General features: G+C 60.2%; 1 protein-coding gene and 1 long non-coding RNA gene across 2 annotated transcripts; both read left to right on the top strand.

Annotated features, from left to right (window-relative positions):
* The first annotated feature begins 3,418 nt into the window (after positions 1-3,418).
* LOC132020467 (uncharacterized) lies at positions 3,419-5,979 on the top strand. Its single transcript, XR_009404975.1, has 3 exons — positions 3,419-3,695; positions 4,427-4,551; positions 5,385-5,979. It is a non-coding gene; the product is annotated as an uncharacterized LOC132020467 (long non-coding RNA).
* A 388-nt stretch (positions 5,980-6,367) lies between these two features.
* On the top strand, positions 6,368-15,931 carry KCTD17 (potassium channel tetramerization domain containing 17). The gene is given in 9 exon segments (XM_059402084.1): positions 6,368-6,640; positions 7,784-7,892; positions 10,159-10,250; positions 11,012-11,107; positions 12,714-12,839; positions 14,085-14,178; positions 14,798-14,812; positions 14,815-14,887; positions 15,766-15,931. Coding segments are annotated over 9 exon segments (933 nt in total). The 5' UTR covers positions 6,368-6,382; the 3' UTR covers positions 15,836-15,931.
* The last annotated feature ends 2,064 nt before the right edge of the window (positions 15,932-17,995 follow it).

The raw sequence follows: 17,995 nt of genomic DNA, 5'->3' as shown, positions 1-17,995 counted from the left end.
AAAGCAAGTCAAATAAGAATAAAGGGGCCTGAGTGGGAGCCCAAGGGCTTCAGGGTGTGGACTCCGTGCTTGTGTAATCCCCCCAGAGCTAACATTGAAAAGGGGAAGACTCACTCAAGGAAGGGGCTGTTTCTGGTGCTGCCCAGTTGACTTTTCCAAATTTGAAAGCAAGAAAGCAGGGAGATAATGACTTTTGTCTATCTGGGTTTACTTCTTTCCCTAGAGTTCCAGGAAGCACCCCTTCTCTCGTCCCCCAAGGGGTTGGGGGACAAAGTGTCAGGTAAATGCTCCCTCCCACCTGTGCAGAGTGGGTCAGGGTAGGAATTCAGTAGCAGACCCGTGCTTGGTCTTCTGACAGGCGGAGGTGACAAAGGCCCTGCCCGTGGCTGCACAGGATTCTGGGAGAGGCAAGGAGCCTGATGTGATGGGTGGCAACAGACAGCAGCAGCTGGAGACAGCAGTGGGCCCACCAAGAGCTCCCAGCCATCAAGACCTGCTCTGGGCACCTCCGGGAGCAGAGACGGAGACTTGCCCTGGGGAAGTAGAGGGCCTCTGGCTTGCCGACCCTCACACTTCCCACTGGTTCCTCACTCCCTTGGCCCCAAGCCCTTTCTCACTGCCTGGTTGCCCTTTATGGGCCCTATACTCATGTTCAGCTCTGCTATCTTAACTTGGCCCTTGGCCCGACTCACTGTGGTGTCCACTCTGGCATCTCCCATCGGAAAACAGAAGGCCGCTAAGAAATGTAGAAGAAATGATGGACTAAGGGCAGGGGGGATCACAATTTGGCCATCGTTTAGGTATGGCAAGAATCATCAATGACTATTCAAATAAGGGATGAGATAAAAGTGTTTGCTGGAAAGCAGGATATTAATAGTCTCCATGTGTCTCCCCACAAGACACCGATGGGTACACAGGGCAAGACAGAGACGGTACAGATCAGCGACTTGACTGCTACCTCCTTCCTGAGTGACCCGGTTGACCTAACCAGCGACGGGATAAAGAGACATGAGTTCCTCTTCACCAGGGGCCGTGAGGACACAGCTCCACTTCCCAGGGTTCCTGCCCCAAATGCACACAGTGTGTGTAACCATGAAGTATCAGACAAGCCCAAACGGAGGGCATTCTCCAAGATAAACAGTCTATTCCCCTCAAACACAGGAGACAAAGAAAGACCGAGGAACTGTTCCACACCAGAAGAGTAAAGAGACGTGACCATGGAATGCGACGCTTTCTGGACTGATCCTACAGGACTTTTGCCCTCTTTTGCTGTAAAGGACATTAGAAAGACAAGGGGAGCTTTGAAGAAATCTGTGGGTTAGTTCATGGCATCGTACTGATGCTCCTTTCCTGATGTTGGTAATCTCACCGTGATTGTATAAAAGACGGTCCTGATGTGTGGCTCACACGGAAGGGTTCAAGTGCGAAAGCACATTAACTCTAGGATTTGCTCTCCGAAAACGGAAGAGCCAGTGTAGTAAAATGTGAGCATTTGGTGAATCTGAGCGGAGGCTCCGCCAGAATTTTTGGTATTATTTTTGCAACTTTTCTCTAAGTCTGAAATTGCTTCAAAATGAAATGCTATTTTTTAAGCGCAGGCTTTTCTGATCCAGTTTCAGCCAGAGCTGCTAACTGCACCCACATTCTAAAACGAGGTGCTAGACCATCTAAAGCAGTTTTTCCAACCCAGGTGGTTAAGAACTGGTTTTAGAAACCCCAGGAGACGGCCCCCTCCTGCCTAGAGTGGGAGAGATGCCAGCAGGAGGAACTGGAAGGTAGAGGGGGGACTCTTTCCAGGGAACTGTTGGGGTGCTCTGCTTCTCCCCCTCATGGGGGGAAGTGCACAGTGGGAGGGAGCTCCCCTTCTGAAAGACGGAGGGAGTGGGGTTTCAGGGAGCCCATCTGCAGAGCTTGGCCTGTGTGTTCTGGATTCCGGGGGTGCTCAGAGGCGGGCTGGACCTAAGCCTGGGAAAGCTTGCAGCAGGGATGCTGACGTGGCTGCCCATTCCAGTGGTGGAATCAGAGGTGTGGGTTGAACACTGTCCAAGCCTTGGTGGAGCCTTGGCTTTTGGAGAACCAGCCGAGGACCTGGGTGAAGAGTGGTGACTTGGAGCTGTCCGTAAGGGACATTGTGCACACCAGCTATGGGCTAGGGCAGCAGGAGAGTGGGCAGTGGGACCTAAAGGAGGTGGTCCTTGAGTAGGGTGTCCCAGGCAACCAATCAGAGAAGACCCTGCCCAGGAAGGAAAGTACAGTGTGAGGCTGGTGGGGGGGGGGGTAACTCCAAAGAGCCCTCAAAACAACCCTCCAGGAAAAAAAACCTAGCCAGCTTGAATCTTAGCTCTGGCCACAGCAAAAGCGCACTAGAGGGCCTGGATGCCAGGCAAGGAAAATCTTCCCTTTCTGTTCCCATCTCCATTCCACACCAGTCATGGAAGTGCCAAGGAGAGGAGGATGGAGGGAGCAGGAGAATCTGGGAGGTCCCCAGGGGTCCCCAATGTAAAATGGCAATTACCACCACATCTCCCTGTTGGGTTGGGATTAAAAGAGATAATCCATGAAAGTGCTTGTCGTGGAACGGGGCCCATGGAAGTGCTCATAAATGTCCCTGCGGCAGCAGGAGCAAGGAGCCCAGGGGCCCAGGGGCTGCGCAATAGATGCCTGGTTCTGTGTGATGCCTGATTCGAGCTGCGGCAGGACATCAGCCAGAGCCAGAGAGGCCTTTGCTGGGCAGAATAAGGTCCCTGCAGGAGGCAGATAAGACTGAGCGTATGGTCAGGGCCTCTGTCCCCTGGAGCTGAGCTGAAAAGAGAACCAGTGCCAGCTGACTGGACTGCGTGGGCTTGGCGGGCGGGGGTGAGGGGGGCTTTCCAAAGACCCGAGCGCGCTGGCGCGCCCCCTGGCGGCGAGGCCGAACCTCCCGCCCCTCCCAAGGGCTCGGGGACCCCCCCTGGCTGAAGAGGGCAGCGCGGGGGCTCAGCACCCGGCAGAGTCACCGCCAGCCCCAGCGGCAATTACGTGCCAACTGGAGAAAGGTGCCCCTTCCTCCAGACATTCCGCTGTCCCTTCGCGGTGCGAATGGCGCCCCCTGGAGCCCGCAGAAATTATGGGCTCTTCCCGGGGAAGGTCTGCGCCTCCTTCATTTCTGAAACTCTAAAGCCCAGCGCTCAGGGCAGGCTTGGTGAAGGTCGACAATCCGTGGAAGTTCTAGGTTAAAGCATCGGGACATATTTGTTCTTTTATAAATATCCAAGTCCGCGGGTCAGTTATGCAACGCTCCGAGCCCCGCCTGTAAAATGGGCACAAAAATACTGACTTCGGCTGGAAGGAGAGCCTATCTGAATATTTCTGGGCGCTCGGGACTCACTCTTACTGACTGAATATGCCCGTTTCTCGCCTCAGGTGACCCGCAAAGGCGACTCAGAACCAACAACCCCCACTCTGGGCTAGGAGGCAGAGCTGAGGGCCAAGGCAGTGACAGGATTGGATTGTTGTTGTGTAAACACAACAACAGAGTCGAAGCTACTCAGAATATTCGGATGTCGGAACGTGGGAAGAGGAGGACTGAACCACAAATTCCAGCAGGGCCGAGTGGCAGCTTAGTCACGAAGCTGACAGCAGATGTGAAACTGCTCAGACATGGGAGGCGCTGCTAACGCGAGAAGGTTTGAAACAGGCTGTGGCAATGACTTCAGGTGAGGACTTCGGGATATATCCGTGTTCCTTCAGCTCCAGTTGCGGGGGGGGGGGGGGGGGCAGGGGGACTCCTGGGTCACTCTGGGTCTGGGGATTTAACCTAAGGAAATGATAGCTGCTGTGCTCTGGAGGCTGGGTCCTTGGGGGTGGCCTTTCTCTCTACCTGTCCCTGCAAACCTGGCATGGAGGAGTGGGTGAATTTGGTTCATCCTGGGCAATGGGAATGGATTTGAAGAACCATTAAAGTGCCTTGCCTCAGGCCCCGATCTCGGGTCCAACCAGCAGTAGACGGGGAGGCAGGGCTGGTTCCAGCAAAGCCAACACTCATGAAAGCTTTGCTCAGGATATGAGCTGCGTGTTCTTCACATGCCTTCCCCTGTTAGCTCATGGAGTCCTGACAACTGTGTAATTACCTCTAACTATTACTATCCTCACTGAGGTGCAGAGAGGTTAGGTGACTTTGCCAAGGTCACCTGTCAAGCTAGCAAGCCGTAAAGCCTGGGCTGGCATGCTTGTCTGGGATCCTGTGCCCCTGAATCACCCCTCCTCGGGTCTCACCTGCTTTCCAAGGCCCAGTTCAGAGCCCTATTAAGAAGGACCTGAAAGCTGCTCTTCCCAGAAGGGGACAGCAGGGAGCAGTGTAACCAACAAGCCTTAGAAGTTTGGCTCCCTTCCAAGGTAATCATCATCCTGAGAAACTGTCTCAGGGATGTTTGGTTTTGTCCTCTAGATGGGGAAGACATGCAAAAAACCAAGAAGAGAGCCAGTCCGCAATCAGAAACAGGACCGCCATTCTCCTGAGCATCACACCCGGAGAGACAACTGTCGCTTCCCCAAAAGGCACCGCAAACACAGGTCAGCCCCAAACTGACCTCATCCCCCTGCTCACTGCCCAGATCTGCCTCTCCTCCTGTACCGCCTCCCTTGCTTTATAGAACCTTCTACTTCTTCTTCCTCCCTGCCTCTCACACTCCCTTGAACCCGAGTCTCTTCCTTCCACTTCCTACATACCGACTGAATCTATAGACCTCTTTCGTCTTGGCCTGTTGACTCTGCCCTGGTTGGGGCTTCCCCCTGTCCTGACCCAGATGACCTCTTAAGTAGACTCTCAACATTTCAAACCACCCTCCCTGCAGCCCCCGGAGCGCTCCAAGTGGCCAGTCTAACCCCATCACTCCCTGCCTACATGCCTTAAGTGGATAAAGAAACATTTCCTGCTCTAGCTTTGTTTTAACTAACAATGGCCGAGGGCTCACACTACGTTCTAGGGGTGCTGCTGATCTGACAAGCCAGTCCATATCCCACTTCACTCGTCTACCCATCCAACCCATCCACCCATCCACCCATCCAATATACTGAAAGCCAGGGACTAAGCCAGATGTTTAACAGACACTAATCTTCACAACAACGCTCTGCGGGAGCTACTATCATAATTCTCATTTTGCAAAAGGAAAGATAACCAGGCTCAGAGAGGAAGTTGCTCAAGAACATATTGGTGAGTTCTCAGGAGCAACCCTCTAGCAGCTGTGACCTATTCCCTGCCAAGGGGGAGGGCTTTGTGGAGAAGGCAGAGGCTTGGGTCATAACTGAACTTTCAGCACACTAGGCTGTCCAGTATGGGGAACCTGGGGTGGAGGGGGGCACCGGGATCACCGAGGGGAGCCTCAGACCCCTCCTCTTTAATCCAGGACCAGGACAGAAACATCAAGGAGAGAAAGTGAAGGACAGCTTCCCTTTCAGCCTTCGTCCCCAGCGGGTTCCAGATGACACGAAGAGCTGTCCCTCTTCCCCTCCCTGCAGTATCCAAGATGTCAGTGCCAACGCCAAGTTATCGGGCTTAGAAGGGGACCCTCGGAACCAACCCCTCCTCCCCCTCCCGAATTACAGATGGGAAGAGTGAGAGCTCACCTGATACCTCAGCCTACAAAAGCCGGAGTGAAAACCCAGCCCTCCTGACTTTGACCCACTGCCCTGTCGACCCTTCCTCCCTAGACATCTTTCTCAGGGAACACTGACCGCCCATGGCAGGGGGGCAGGAAGGGGGCCTTGGTGGTCACCTGGAACCCACCTGGGTTGCCGTCCTGCCACTCACCAGCTGTGTGAGTCGGGAGGTCACTTCACATCTGTGTCCGCCTCTGAACGATACGGGTATAGTGATACCGACCTCACAGAGCTGCTGAGAGCCTCAGTGACTAATACAGACATGCAAAGCATCTGGAATATAGGGGGTGGTGGGTCAACTTTAACCCCAGCTATGTTGTCCTTAAAGAACTTACCTTGGCAGAGAACGCAGCCCGCCCCAACCCACACATCACACAAAGAGCAGTATGAAAGCATCTTGGAGAACAGATACAGGTAAATGCTACAGAATCCTGGGAGCAGTAGTTTCTTTCCGTTATCGGCTGTTTGATGACCCAGACCCGACAAGAAGGAAACAGTCCTGTGTAGAGCACACAGGAAGGAGGAGTGCCGGTTTGGAGGAGCACTCTCTATTGTCCTGGTGACCTCGAATCTGACCTTCCCCAAACACCATGATTTGGCTAAAGAGCTTCTTCTAGAGGCCGGGTCTGCGGGCCGCCCACGAAGCGCCGAGTGGATCTGGCTGCGAGGGCCGCTGGGGGGTCCCAGAGACCCCCCACCCCCACCCCGGCCGCCCCGCCCCGGGGCGCGGACTACAGCTCCCGGCATGCCCGGCGCGCGGTACCTGCCCGCCCCCAGCCGCTGCTCGGGGAGGATGCAGACGCCTGGGCGAGCCGGGAGGATGGAGGCCGGGGAGGCAGCGCCGCCGGCGGGGATGGGCGGCCGCGCGGCGGGCGGTTGGGGCAAGTGGGTGCGGCTTAACGTCGGGGGCACGGTGTTCCTGACCACCCGACAGACGCTGTGCCGGGAGCAGAAGTCCTTCCTCAGCCGCCTGTGCCAGGGGGAAGAGCTGCAGTCGGACCGGGTGAGGCCCGCGCGGTGAGCGGCCCGCGGGCGGGGGGTTCTCTGCCCGCTCGAATCCGGGCTGGCCTGGCCGGGAACCCGGCTGCTTTTATATCCCAAGAGCCGGAGGCAGGAAAAACTGGCGAGGGGAAGGGAGGAGGAAGTGGCTGGGAGAGCGAGGCATGTGCCCATTGCCGTGGCAACGGGACAACGCCAGGCCGCGGCCATTTGGAGCCTTCTGAGCACTGCCCGGGGCTCCCGCCTCGGGGGGCTGGTAGGATCGGGACTCTCCCCCTTCTTTAGGGCCTTCCCTTCTTCCCCAACGGGACTCCCGCACTGGGGAAGGGAATTGCTGAGGCTGCTTCCCCCGCCCTTCGGAGTGTGGGTGGCCTAGGAAGGAGTGCAGGGAGCTGGGTGGAGAAGTCCTGGGGTGCCTTCTGAGCTGGGCCTCATCAGGGAGGAGCCCTGGCCTATCTGGCACCATTTCTGGGCTCCCATCCCGGCTCTGCTGCAAACTGCCTGCGTGACCTTGGGTCAGACCCCTCCCTGGTCCAGGCTCAGCCTCCTGTCTGTAACCAGAGGAGGCTGGTCCGGAGGTGACCTCTAGGGCCCCCTCTCCCTCATTCCCTGACCCTCTAATGCTGTGACCTTGGGCAAGTCCCCTTTTTCCCCCTGTAGAGTTGCACGGATGCCCGCCCTGCCTCCCTGCAGGCCATGCCTGTCCAATGAGATAGCGGCTCCTTTGGTAACTTGTAAACATCCCATGTCCCCAGAATGACTGGGGAGCTGATGGAGATAGTGTAGGACTGGCTTCAGAGGAACAGCCTCTAAGAGGGACGATCACTGAACCCTACTCTGGGTTGGGTGCCCCTCAGAACTCACTGGAAGCTGACAATGACCCCTAGTTAGAGGGGAACGGAGTGAGGCTCAGAGAGGTCAAGTCGCCTGCCCAAGGTCACACAGCGAGAAAAAGGCAGAGGCAGGATTTGCTTCTAGGTGTTTCCGACCCTAAAGCCTTTCTCCTCCATCATGCCCCTTTGCTCCAGGAAAGAGCAGACTGCGTTCACTCCCTCCCTCCAATCCATACTGGGCCTGGAGTGGGGGTCGGGTTGGGGGTGGGAGAAGCTCCCTCTCCTCTCATGGCCTGTGCCCCTCATGTCCATAGGATGAGACCGGGGCCTACCTCATTGACCGTGACCCCACCTACTTCGGGCCCATCCTGAACTTTCTCCGGCATGGCAAGCTGGTGCTGGACAAGGACATGGCTGAGGAGGGTGAGTTGGGCCAGAGGGCTGGCTGGGAACTACATCCTAGCCCTTGCCCTCTGCAGGCTGCCGGAACCTTCCATGGAGATCCCAAGTTTCTCCCAGTTGGGAGGTGGGGTGGGGGGAGGGACATTGAACTTCTTCCCCGCTGCCTGCCTCGTGATCCCTGAAAAGGCTGAATCTCAAGGCCTCTGCATGGGTTGAGCCTCGGGGCTCTGCCGAGCTGACCTCACCGGAGTTTTGTTGAGTGCCCACAGAGAAGCGGAAGATAGAGGGAGCCTGTGAGGCCGGCAGCCTCTGTTGTGGGCACGGATGCTCTTTCCCCGGACCTCCTGGGAAGCCAGGTGTGCGCGGGGTGGAGGTGGGCATGGGAGGAGGAGATCTGGCTCTTTCTCTGTGGGTGATCCGGTATCTCTCGGGTGCCTGGTGAGGCTGGCAGGCAGCCGGTGGGTGGAGCCGGTGACTCTTCCCCAAATCCAGCCGCCTCTCGAACACAGCTGGCTGTGGGTGGAGGTGGGGGAGGGGACCCTGCTCCCCCAGCAGGGGGTTTGGTCCCTCTGGGGCCTAGGTGGCCGAGGCCCGAAGATGCCCACTTCTGGCTCCAGCAGATGGTTCAGGAAGCCATGCCTGGAAGAATACCCTTTTGGCAAAGCCTCAGCCATGGGCAGGGCCTACAGTCAGGGTCAAGTTAACTCTGAGGGGCCCAGGGTGTGGCTCTGGGTCAGACCCAGCCAGGCCAGCTGGACATGTCACTTTTCCTTTCTCCGCTTGTGTGTGTAAATTAGGGGTGGTGAGAGCATGCTTTGGGACAACAGGTGCTGTGAGTCCCAGTGCTCATACCCTGTGGGCGTCTAGCACAGCCCATCCTTCCTCACTTGGGGCCCACGGTCTCCCTTCCGGACCCACATGTATGTGGTGTTCTAGAGGCCAAGTAGCTCCCCGGTGGGCTAGGGCTCACATTCAGAGTGAACGGTGGGTACCCACCCCGCCGCTTTCAGGCGGCTCCTCAGGGAGCACAGGTAGCGGGGGACCTGGGAGCGGGGCCCGCGGGGAGGGGAGGGGAACACTCTCACTGCGTCCCAGCTGACGTCTGTTTACAGGTTCTGGGATTCTCCCAGCACCTCACAGGGGGCTGGGGCCCCCACCAAAGGAGCTGGAGGACCTGGGAAGAGATTTACTAGCTGTGTGGCACCAAGAAATTCACTTATGCCTCTTTTGCCTCCATGGCCCCGTCTATGAAATGGGGTCACCATAATGCCTACCTTCCCAAGCCACTGTGGGGGTAAAAGGAACTAAAGCAAGTGTGTTCCTTAACTCAGCACCCGGCACCAAGGACCCACGATGCCACGTTAGCTGTCTGTCCTCTGCAGGGCTCACGAGCTGCACTCAGGCAGCAACGCTCAGTGGCTGCCCCCTCTGTGTCAGTGCTGTGTGGGCGCCTGGGACAGCAGGCCGATCAGGCCTGGGACCCGTCCTCAGGGAGCCCAGAAGCCAGTCAAGGAAAGGACCAGAAGGGGTCCCTGCCCGGTACAAACACAGGGGAATCGAAAGGCGCGGGGCCATTGCCCTTCCCTGGAAAGGTGACTCACTTAATCTCTGAGACTCTCAGTTCCCCCAGCTGTGTAGGGACATTAATGCCTGCTTCCCCACGTCCCCAGGGCTCTGCAAACTGTAGGGCTGGGGAGGGGCAAGGGCACAAAGATTATGCATTTGTAGTGGGCTCTGAAGTCAGAGGAACTTGAATTTGGATCCCAGCTCTTGCGACTTAACTGGCTGCGTTGCTTCCGACAGCTGCTTCTCTTTCCGGTCCTCAGTTTCCCCGATTGTTCAGGGGAGGCAACAAAGGTACCTATTTCTAGTGCTGAGAAGAAACTGCAGGAAAGGATGTGGAATGCTTAGCCCAGTCCCTGCACTGAGCGCATGATTCATAAACAGGAGCAGGTCATGGGGGCCAGCCACGGTCCCTCTCGTGGTGGTGTTCTAGGCTCCAGCCTCAGCCAGCTCTGTGTCTTGCCAGCCCTAGAGCAGCCCCCAGATGAGGGCATTGGCAGTTGTCCCTGGGTCGCCAGGCTCAGCACAGGAGGGATGTAGGGTTGGCTGGGTGATGGCCTCTCACCCCTAACACAGAGAATATGGGATCCCAGGAAGGAAACATCCCCTCCTGCTGGAGCCCGGAGCTGACTGGAGTGGGAATAGGTGTCGAGGCAGAGGGCACGAGGGGAGAAGAGCTCACGGGGGCCACCGAGTGACCCGGGGGCTGTCCGGTCTGTGCCAGGCGTCCTAGAGGAAGCCGAGTTCTACAACATTGGCCCGCTGATCCGCATCATCAAAGACCGAATGGAGGAGAAGGACTACCCCGTCACACAGGTCGGGGCGGCGGGGCGGCCGGGCGGCGGGAAAGGATGCCAGGGCTGGGGGAGGCGGGGAGAGGCTTGAGAGAGTTGGGGAGGCCAAGCTGGCCTGTAAAGGGAGGGTGTGGCTGAGCTTCCGGGCTGCCCAGCAAAAGCCCCAGACGGGGAGAAGCGCTCTGCTTGCTGTCCCTGACGCGGCTCTGCTCGCGGTGTGACCTTGGGCCCATCGCATCCCCTCTCCGCCCCTTGATTTTCCCTTGTGGAATACAGAGGCGTGGAGACCTGCACACTCCCCTTCCTTACAAGCAAAATGGGGTCCGTGTGGAGGAACAGGGGGCCCTGTGGGGGCAGGGCACAAGCTGCTGGAGTTCACAGTTCGGAGCGGGGGCCCTGGGCCCCGTGTGTAGGAGTTGCTGGAGGGATTCTCTGGCCCACCTCGGGGGAGACGCGGGTGCGGGCGGATGGGCAGGTGGGAGACTGGAGCAGGAAGGCTCCATGCCGTCCTTCCTGCCCCCTCATGGCGCCCGTGGTCCAGCTCTGCCACACTTAAGTTCGGTGGCCGTGGGCGAGTACGACTCACCTCGGTGAAAATACGAAGCATCAAGTGACCCCGCGGGTCCAGTGCCTGGCAGGGGGTAGGCTCTCAGAGTGTGGCTGCCACCTTCCCCCGTCGCCCTGCCCCTCCTCTCCTTCTCGGGGCATGTGGTGTGGGTGGGAAGATGACAGGTGCACCTGCCCCGCCCACGGGTGTCCGCCACGTCGCCTCTCCGCCTGCAGGTCCCCCCCAAGCACGTGTACCGCGTGCTGCAGTGCCAGGAGGAGGAGCTCACGCAGATGGTCTCCACCATGTCTGACGGCTGGCGCTTCGAGCAGGTGCGCGGGGGCCCTGGGGCCACACCGGGAACCTCCGAGCTTCCCCGCATGGCAAGCCCTTCCCTTCCGCACCCCCGGGCTTGGGTGACCTACCGCAGAGCCGCAGGGCAGCTCTAGGCATCCTAGAACTGGGGGTTCTCACATCCGCTGGGGAGTGGTCTACACAGCAGGACGGGCGAGTCTCTGGGCCCCAAAGCTCAGGGGCAAGGAGATCGGAGCCACATGAATGAGCTGACTCCACCTTGGGTCAGCACCTCCTGTGACAAAGGCACAGGGCCAGTCCCAGGGTCCCTGCGAGCGACAGGCTGAGTCCTGGCCTCGCCACGTCTGTGAAGGCCAAGCAGCAGCTTCCCGTGAGGGTTCATAGTGTCCGATCGTCCCCCAATCCACGTGCAGTGTAGTCCTGGAGACATTAATCACAAGTGGGGTTGCCCTCGCCATGCAGCTCGTGGCCCGCCTCTCAGGTTTCCAGAGGAGTAGAGCCAGCAAGTTTACCCAAGGTCACTCGTGTCCCTAGGGAAGGAAGAGGGTTTGGCCACCCCTTTCTCTGCGCCCACCCACAGCTCCTTGCATGTGGAGGTTGACGAAGGGAGAAGGCCCAGAACGGTGGGGCAGGATCGGGGAACAGGCCCCGTCCAGGAGCCAGAGGCCTGGATCTACCACTTACGAGCCGCGTAACCTTGAGCAAGACCCATCTCCTCTCTGGGCCTCAGTTTCCTAGTCTGTGATATGGGGCAGTAGTGCTCCCTTCGCAGGACTGTCGTGAAGATGGGAAGGGCCACTGATAAAGTCCCTAGCCAAGGATAGGACTCCAGACACTGGCACCAGCCAGCACCCTGCAGGCTATGGGTCTGTAAGTCTAGAAGACTCCAGAGAGGACTCAGGATCCCGAATTCTAATCCCTGTTCCACCTCCTCTTCAAGCCAGAGGGGCTGATGGTTTTCCCTGCCTGTCAGGTGAGGGTCCCTGGGTGCTAAAGGTCCTAACCAGGGCCTTGTGGTTGTGGTTGCCCGGGGCCCCCAGAGCAAAGGTGGGGCTGCTCTTGAGAGCCTACGGGAGACTCTGGCAATCGCAGGGGCTCCCAGAGGCTGAGCCGACAGCTCAGGGATTGCTGCTCATTGGCCCTCTGGCCTAAGGAATGGACAACCTGTTCTACCTCTGCTTGTAAGAATGAACAGAATATTCTATGGGTGCCCATCATGCCAACCCTGCCCTACAGCTTGGTTCTGGGACTGCTTCAGCCACATCCGGGATGGAGGGGGACAACCTGCCCATCATCGGCTTCCACCTGCTTTTAGATAATGGCCTCTAGATCTGGGCTGGGGTGAGGGGTGGGGAGCAACAAACATAGGTAGCCTTTTTCCAAGGAATGCTCCCCCCCTCCCCCGGCTTAGCTGGGCCTGGAAGCAGACCTGATGCCTAGGTGGGGGATGGGGAGCTGACTCTGACTTTCTATGGAAACTCAGGGCTGGGCCTGACCCGAACAGCAAGATCAGGGCATAAGTTGGTATCCTGACCAGTGCTGATGTCAACCCCCCTTCTGGGCTGGCCGCCTTCAACCCAGCCTGTCTTCTTCCCCCCACCCCCCCATCCTCCGCCCCCCCAGCTGGTGAATATCGGCTCTTCCTACAACTATGGCAGTGAGGACCAGGCTGAGTTCCTGTGTGTCGTGTCCAAGGAGCTCTACAGCTCCCCACATGGGCTGAGCTCGGAGTCCAGCCGCAAAACCAAGGTGAGCCCCCAGCCTCAGCTTCCCTCCCTCCCCCCCCCCCCCCCGCCCTCCACCTAGCCATCCCTGCTTCTTTCTCCCTCCTGCTACACGCACATAACCACCTGGTCACAGCCAATGCCATCCATCCCATGCCACCCATGGTCCCATCTGCTCACGCCAGTTACCCAGGCCCAGGCGGGGGGAGAAGTGAAAAGGCTAGGCAGCAGGGAACCTAGGGCACAGCAGCAGGGGACCTAGATGCCGTTTGGAAGGGGTATCTGAAACCAGGGGTCTGGGCATGGTGTGCTGTGCTCTGCACGACCTTGGACAAGCCACAGCCTCTCGGCGCCCCTGTTGTGTTCTCCAAGAACTGAGGGTACACCACATCCTTTCTGTGGTGCCATCAAGCTTAGAACTTCTGGGATCCAAAAAATGGCCAGTTTATTTCGCAGAGGGCAGAGGAGTCAAATCCACTAATCCTGCCCCTTTCCAGGGCCCCTTCCTCAGGAGCTCTGCAGGAGCGGGTGTCAGGAACCGCACGGGGCCCAGCCATGTGTCTTTGGCCCTGGCCTGAGGCAGCAACAGCTGGCCATGGGGAGAGGCTGAGCAGAGGTCCTGCCACCCGGAACCCAGAGCCAGTCAGAGGCCCCAGGGCCTTTGGGCAGGCCCATGGGGTAGGGCAGCGAGCCAGGTTGGGAAGAAGGGACACCATTCCTAGGGGCCTGTCCCTGTGCATCAGAGACTTATGAACCCTGGCTTCCTGTTTGTCTGTCTGCCCCCTTGTTCTGTGACTTCCCCTGCTCCCCCCACCAGGGGTCAGCACTGTCTTGCAAGGGTGCAAGAGTGAGCCCGCTGCTCCTGCCTCTCCAGGAGCCCCTGGGGGGCCTCCCAGATGCGGGTGGGGTCTGCCCTGGGCCTTCCCTGGCCTCCTTTCTACACTGGGGCCTCCTAAAGTGAGGACGTCCCTCGAGGACGCCCTGGCCATATGCCCGCCCCCTCCCCATCCACCCCTGGGAGCCCCCCTACTGCTCCGTGAGTCCCCAGCCCGGCCCCATTTTCTCTGCCCTTCCTCGGGTCCCTTCTCAGACTCCCCCGTTCCGGGGGGGGCTGGACGAGATTCCCCAGCTTCTCCCTCCTCAAGGGCCCCCTTCGTCCTGCCCGCCCGGTGGTGGGGCCCGCGGGGCCAGCCACCCGCCGGCACTGCCCGGCCGGGCCCCTTGTTAGCTGTCCACTCTTTCTTCCCTGGGTCCGCCGGCTGGTGCACAGAGCGCGGAGCAGCAGCTGGAGGAGGAGCGGCAGCAGGAGGAGGTGCAGGTGCAGGTGGAACAGGTGCAGGTGGAGGCAGATGCCCAGGAGAAAGGTGCAGCCACCCCCCCGAGGACAATGATTGCTAATAACCGCCGGCGCCTCCCGCCCCCTGCCCGCTGGAGCCCGCTGCCGCACCCGGGGGCCGGGGCCTGCGGGGGGACGGGCCGCCAGGGCTAGCTCCGCCGCGCGCCGGCCGCCTCCCCTGCATAACCATCCCTTCTCTCACTTTCTCTTTGCAGCCCTGGCAGCTCAGGAGCCCGCTAACCTTTTCTCCCTCCCACCACCGCCTCCTCCTCCTCCGCTTCCTGCCGGAGGCCCCGCCTCATCTCCACCCACCTCTTCTTCCTCCTGGATCTCATCTGCACCCTGCCTCTTCCCTCTCTGCCCCTGCCCGGGTTTCCTCTCCTCCGCCTGCTCGCACCTCCCTCCCGGGGCCGCCCCGGGCCCGGCCCCCCGCGCCCTGCCCCCGGGCGCCCCGGCCCCGCACCCGCCCCCCCGAGCGTCCCGCCTGCCGCCTCCCGCGCCCCGGCCTGGGGAGCAGGGCCCCGGCCGTCTGTCCTCCGGGCCCGCCAGCCCCGCAGCCACCGCCGCCGCCGGGCCCCGCTGAGGCCGGGCCGCCCCGCCCCCAGAGCCTCACCTGCTCGCCTCCTCCTCACCTCTCCTCCTTGCAGGTTCCCGTCCGCACCCCTCAGACCTGAGGCTGCGCTGGCCGTGAGGGCTCCTCCCCGGCCCCTCGCCCGCCCCCAGAGCCGCCATCCCTGGTTTGTAGCTTGGCGGAGCTGGAGGGAGGGCGGAAGCCAGGAGGGGGCGCGTCTCCTGTTCCCGGACCCGAGCCTCTCGCTCGGCTGACTTTCTCCCCTCCCCTGCTTTTGGCCTTGGGTGTGAGGCTCTGAGAGGAGAGGAAAGTCAGGGGGCCGGCCTGGTTCCCAGCCAGCCGCCAGCACCAGGGCTCCAGAGCCGGGCTGGAAAGGAGGGAGGGGAGACAGCGGCGTCACAGCCCGCCCCTCCCCCACCGGGCCCTGGGGTTCCCGGCTCTTGGGTGGGGGGAAGGACAGCCAGCCTGGGAGTCCCTTGGCCTGCAAGGAGTCAACCAGAGTTGGCTAAGGATCTGGGTGTCACAGAAAAAGTCCTGGCCAGGTCCCCCGGAGCCCCTACTCAATCTTAGCTGCCTGCTGTGTGACCTTGGGCAAGTCACTGCCCCTCTCTAGGCCACAGTTGCCTCTGAAATGGGGACAGACAGCTGCTGTCTCTGACCTTTTGCCTGAGACAGCAGGGACCTGGCCTTGACCCCCTCTGGCCAGAGTCTTGGGGACTCTGACCTCCGAGGCAGCCGCCACCCAGCCCCACCCTGGGGTTCCCGGATGGGCAAGCTGGGTCCCCTTCCTGCTCCCCCTCCTCGGCTCTGAATTCACCTTCTCTGGGCCTCAGCCCCCCACCCTCTTCTCAGAAGGGAGCCTGTGACTCACCTACCTCTCTCTCTCTCCCTCTCTTCCCTGCCCTGCCCTCCATTTCAATCTCCTCTCTGCCCTCCCCTGGCCTTGCCTCCCCCTCCTCACTGGCCCCACCTTCCCTCCCCCATCCTGGTGTTCTGGTCCCCCTCCCCCCCGCCCCCCTGCCCCTTCCCCCTCTTATTTTCTAGCTGTTACAAGCCAGAGGCACCCGGATGTGAGGCCCCAGATCACCTCCAGGGACTTGGGGTTCCGATCTGAAATCCTTTATTTTTGTACCGCGGGGTGGGGCCCCGGCTCCAGGCAGAGGAAGCACTCTCCCCCCTGCCACTTCTGTCTACACCTGCGGGGCTGTGATTTCCCCCCGCCTCTGGGGGCGGGGCAGGGGCCCGCTGGGACCTCTCAAGGCCCGAAGTGGGCCCTGGGACCCCTGGGCAGAGCTGCCTGCGTGTGGCCAAAGTGTGACGCTGTCCAGCTGTGTCTCCCACGGCCCCACGGTCCCTCCCCCGGGCCCCCCAGCTGCATGAATGGTACCCTCCCCCCTGACCCCGTCACGTCTCCTCCTTGAGCCTTAGTCTCCTCATCTGTCAAATGGGTTCGCTCTCCCCGCCGCCGCCACCTACCTCACAGGGTTGTTGTGAGGTTACAAAGACCAGCAAGGTCGCAGACAGCCCTCGGGGAGTGTACAAAGCACCAGACCGGAGGGTGGCCCTCCCTTCACCCTTCCCTCAGAGGGGGACGGCCCTGCTCGGCCCCAGATGGAGATTCAGGTATTGGCGGGGTGAAGGGCGTGGGGGTTGGCCTTGTGGGAAGAAGAGGGAGGGTGACCCGGCCTTCACCTTGGCCGCTCCCACCCCTGTCTGCACTGTGGGGTGCAGAGGGCCCTGGCCAGGAGGGGGCAGGCCGGGGTCTCAGCAGGAGCAGAGCAGCCCTTCAGGAACTGGTAGTGATAAGGGCCAGGGGGACACGCCTCCCTCTGTCCCGGGGAGAGTCTGGGGGTAGCAGGGGCTGAGCAAGAGGCTCCCCACGCCTTTATGATCCCCCGGGCTGTGTCCAACCCCACCATGTAATAAAGCCTGAAGAAACAGCCGCTGGGCTGCCTTCCTCTCTTCCTCTGGGCCACCTTCGGGGACGGGGTTTAACTCAAGGTTGGGTCAATGACTCCTAGGTGATGGGGCTTTTTCCTAAAGCCCGGGAACCCTGCCCTGTGGTCACTCTCCTGTGTATTTTGAGGAGGGAGGTCATGGCTCCGTCCTCTGCCCCACTCTGGCTTGCTGGGAGAACTTGGGCAGGTGCCTGCCCTCTCGGGTCTCAGTTAACTCATCTGTGAAGTGAGGGGTTGGAGCAGGTGACTTACAAGGCCCAACCCCGGGGAGCCATGCAGGTCTCTTCCTGCCTCTGGGTAGTCCTAGACCAGCTGGGGATGCTGAGGGGGTAGGGGGCACCCGGGACCAGCATGGCAGGGCCCCCTACTTCCTGGCCTCACCCCACCATTCCTGTGGCCCTTTGCTCCAGCCTAACCCCAACAGGACACCCCCTGCTTCCTGCTGTGACTTTTCTTTGACCCTCCGCCCCTCCAGATCACTACCACCCTTCACCCAAGTCCAGGAAATAGAAACACCCAGGCTCCTTCTCTCTGAGCCCACTGGACCCCGGGCTTCGGCATGACACCCCCCGCCGCGGCCCCTGCCTGGCCAGTCCCTTCACATACCTTGTCCCACTGCGTGTCTACCGTGTTCTCCCATTCCACATCTTAGCGCTGCCAGGGACATCCTGGCAGAGCAGGAGTCCCCTAGGCAGAGACCCTCCCCTGGGCCGGGTGAGGCCCCCCCTGCTCTGCTTGAGCCCGGAGGGGGGAGCCCACGCCCTCCCCTTGGGACATTCGGCTCGCTGGACTGACCTCACGTTCTGTGTCTGACTTTGTAAAAAGTCATCAGGAGGCTTGTTAAAAGAACAGATTGTCTACCCACCCCCCCAATTCTGACTAAGACTTGGGTGGGGCCCACGAATTTGCATTTTAGCAAAGCGCCCAATACTGTGTCTGCCAACCTCTGAGAAGCCTGAGCTGCTACGGGCTGGAAATACTTTAACATTTGCCCCACTGAGAGGTGCCCCCCACCCCTACCCCGCAGTGTCTGCTCCATCTCCTCTATCTCCCCACCACACGCATCCCTCCCCCAAACCCCGAGCTGGCCGGCCCAGCAGGCAAGCACCGGGCTTCAATGGCCACTCCCTGCCTTTGAAATTTCCCCCTTCTCCGAGGCTCCCCTTCCTTTTCCCAGCTAGGCTTCAAGCAAGACTTGTCCGCACTGCTGGGCTCCCCACTTCCTTACCTCCACTGCTGCCCCCAGAGAGCACGAGCAGCCCTCCCCGACCACTCCCACTTGGCTGCTAAGGTCCCCCCACCCCCAGCTCCCCTCC

This window comes from Mustela nigripes, chromosome 6 (assembly GCF_022355385.1).
Source record: "Mustela nigripes isolate SB6536 chromosome 6, MUSNIG.SB6536, whole genome shotgun sequence".
Classification (NCBI taxonomy): Eukaryota; Metazoa; Chordata; class Mammalia; order Carnivora; family Mustelidae; genus Mustela; species Mustela nigripes.
Note: the sequence above shows the minus strand (reverse complement) of the source record. Positions and strands in the feature narration are given on the sequence as shown.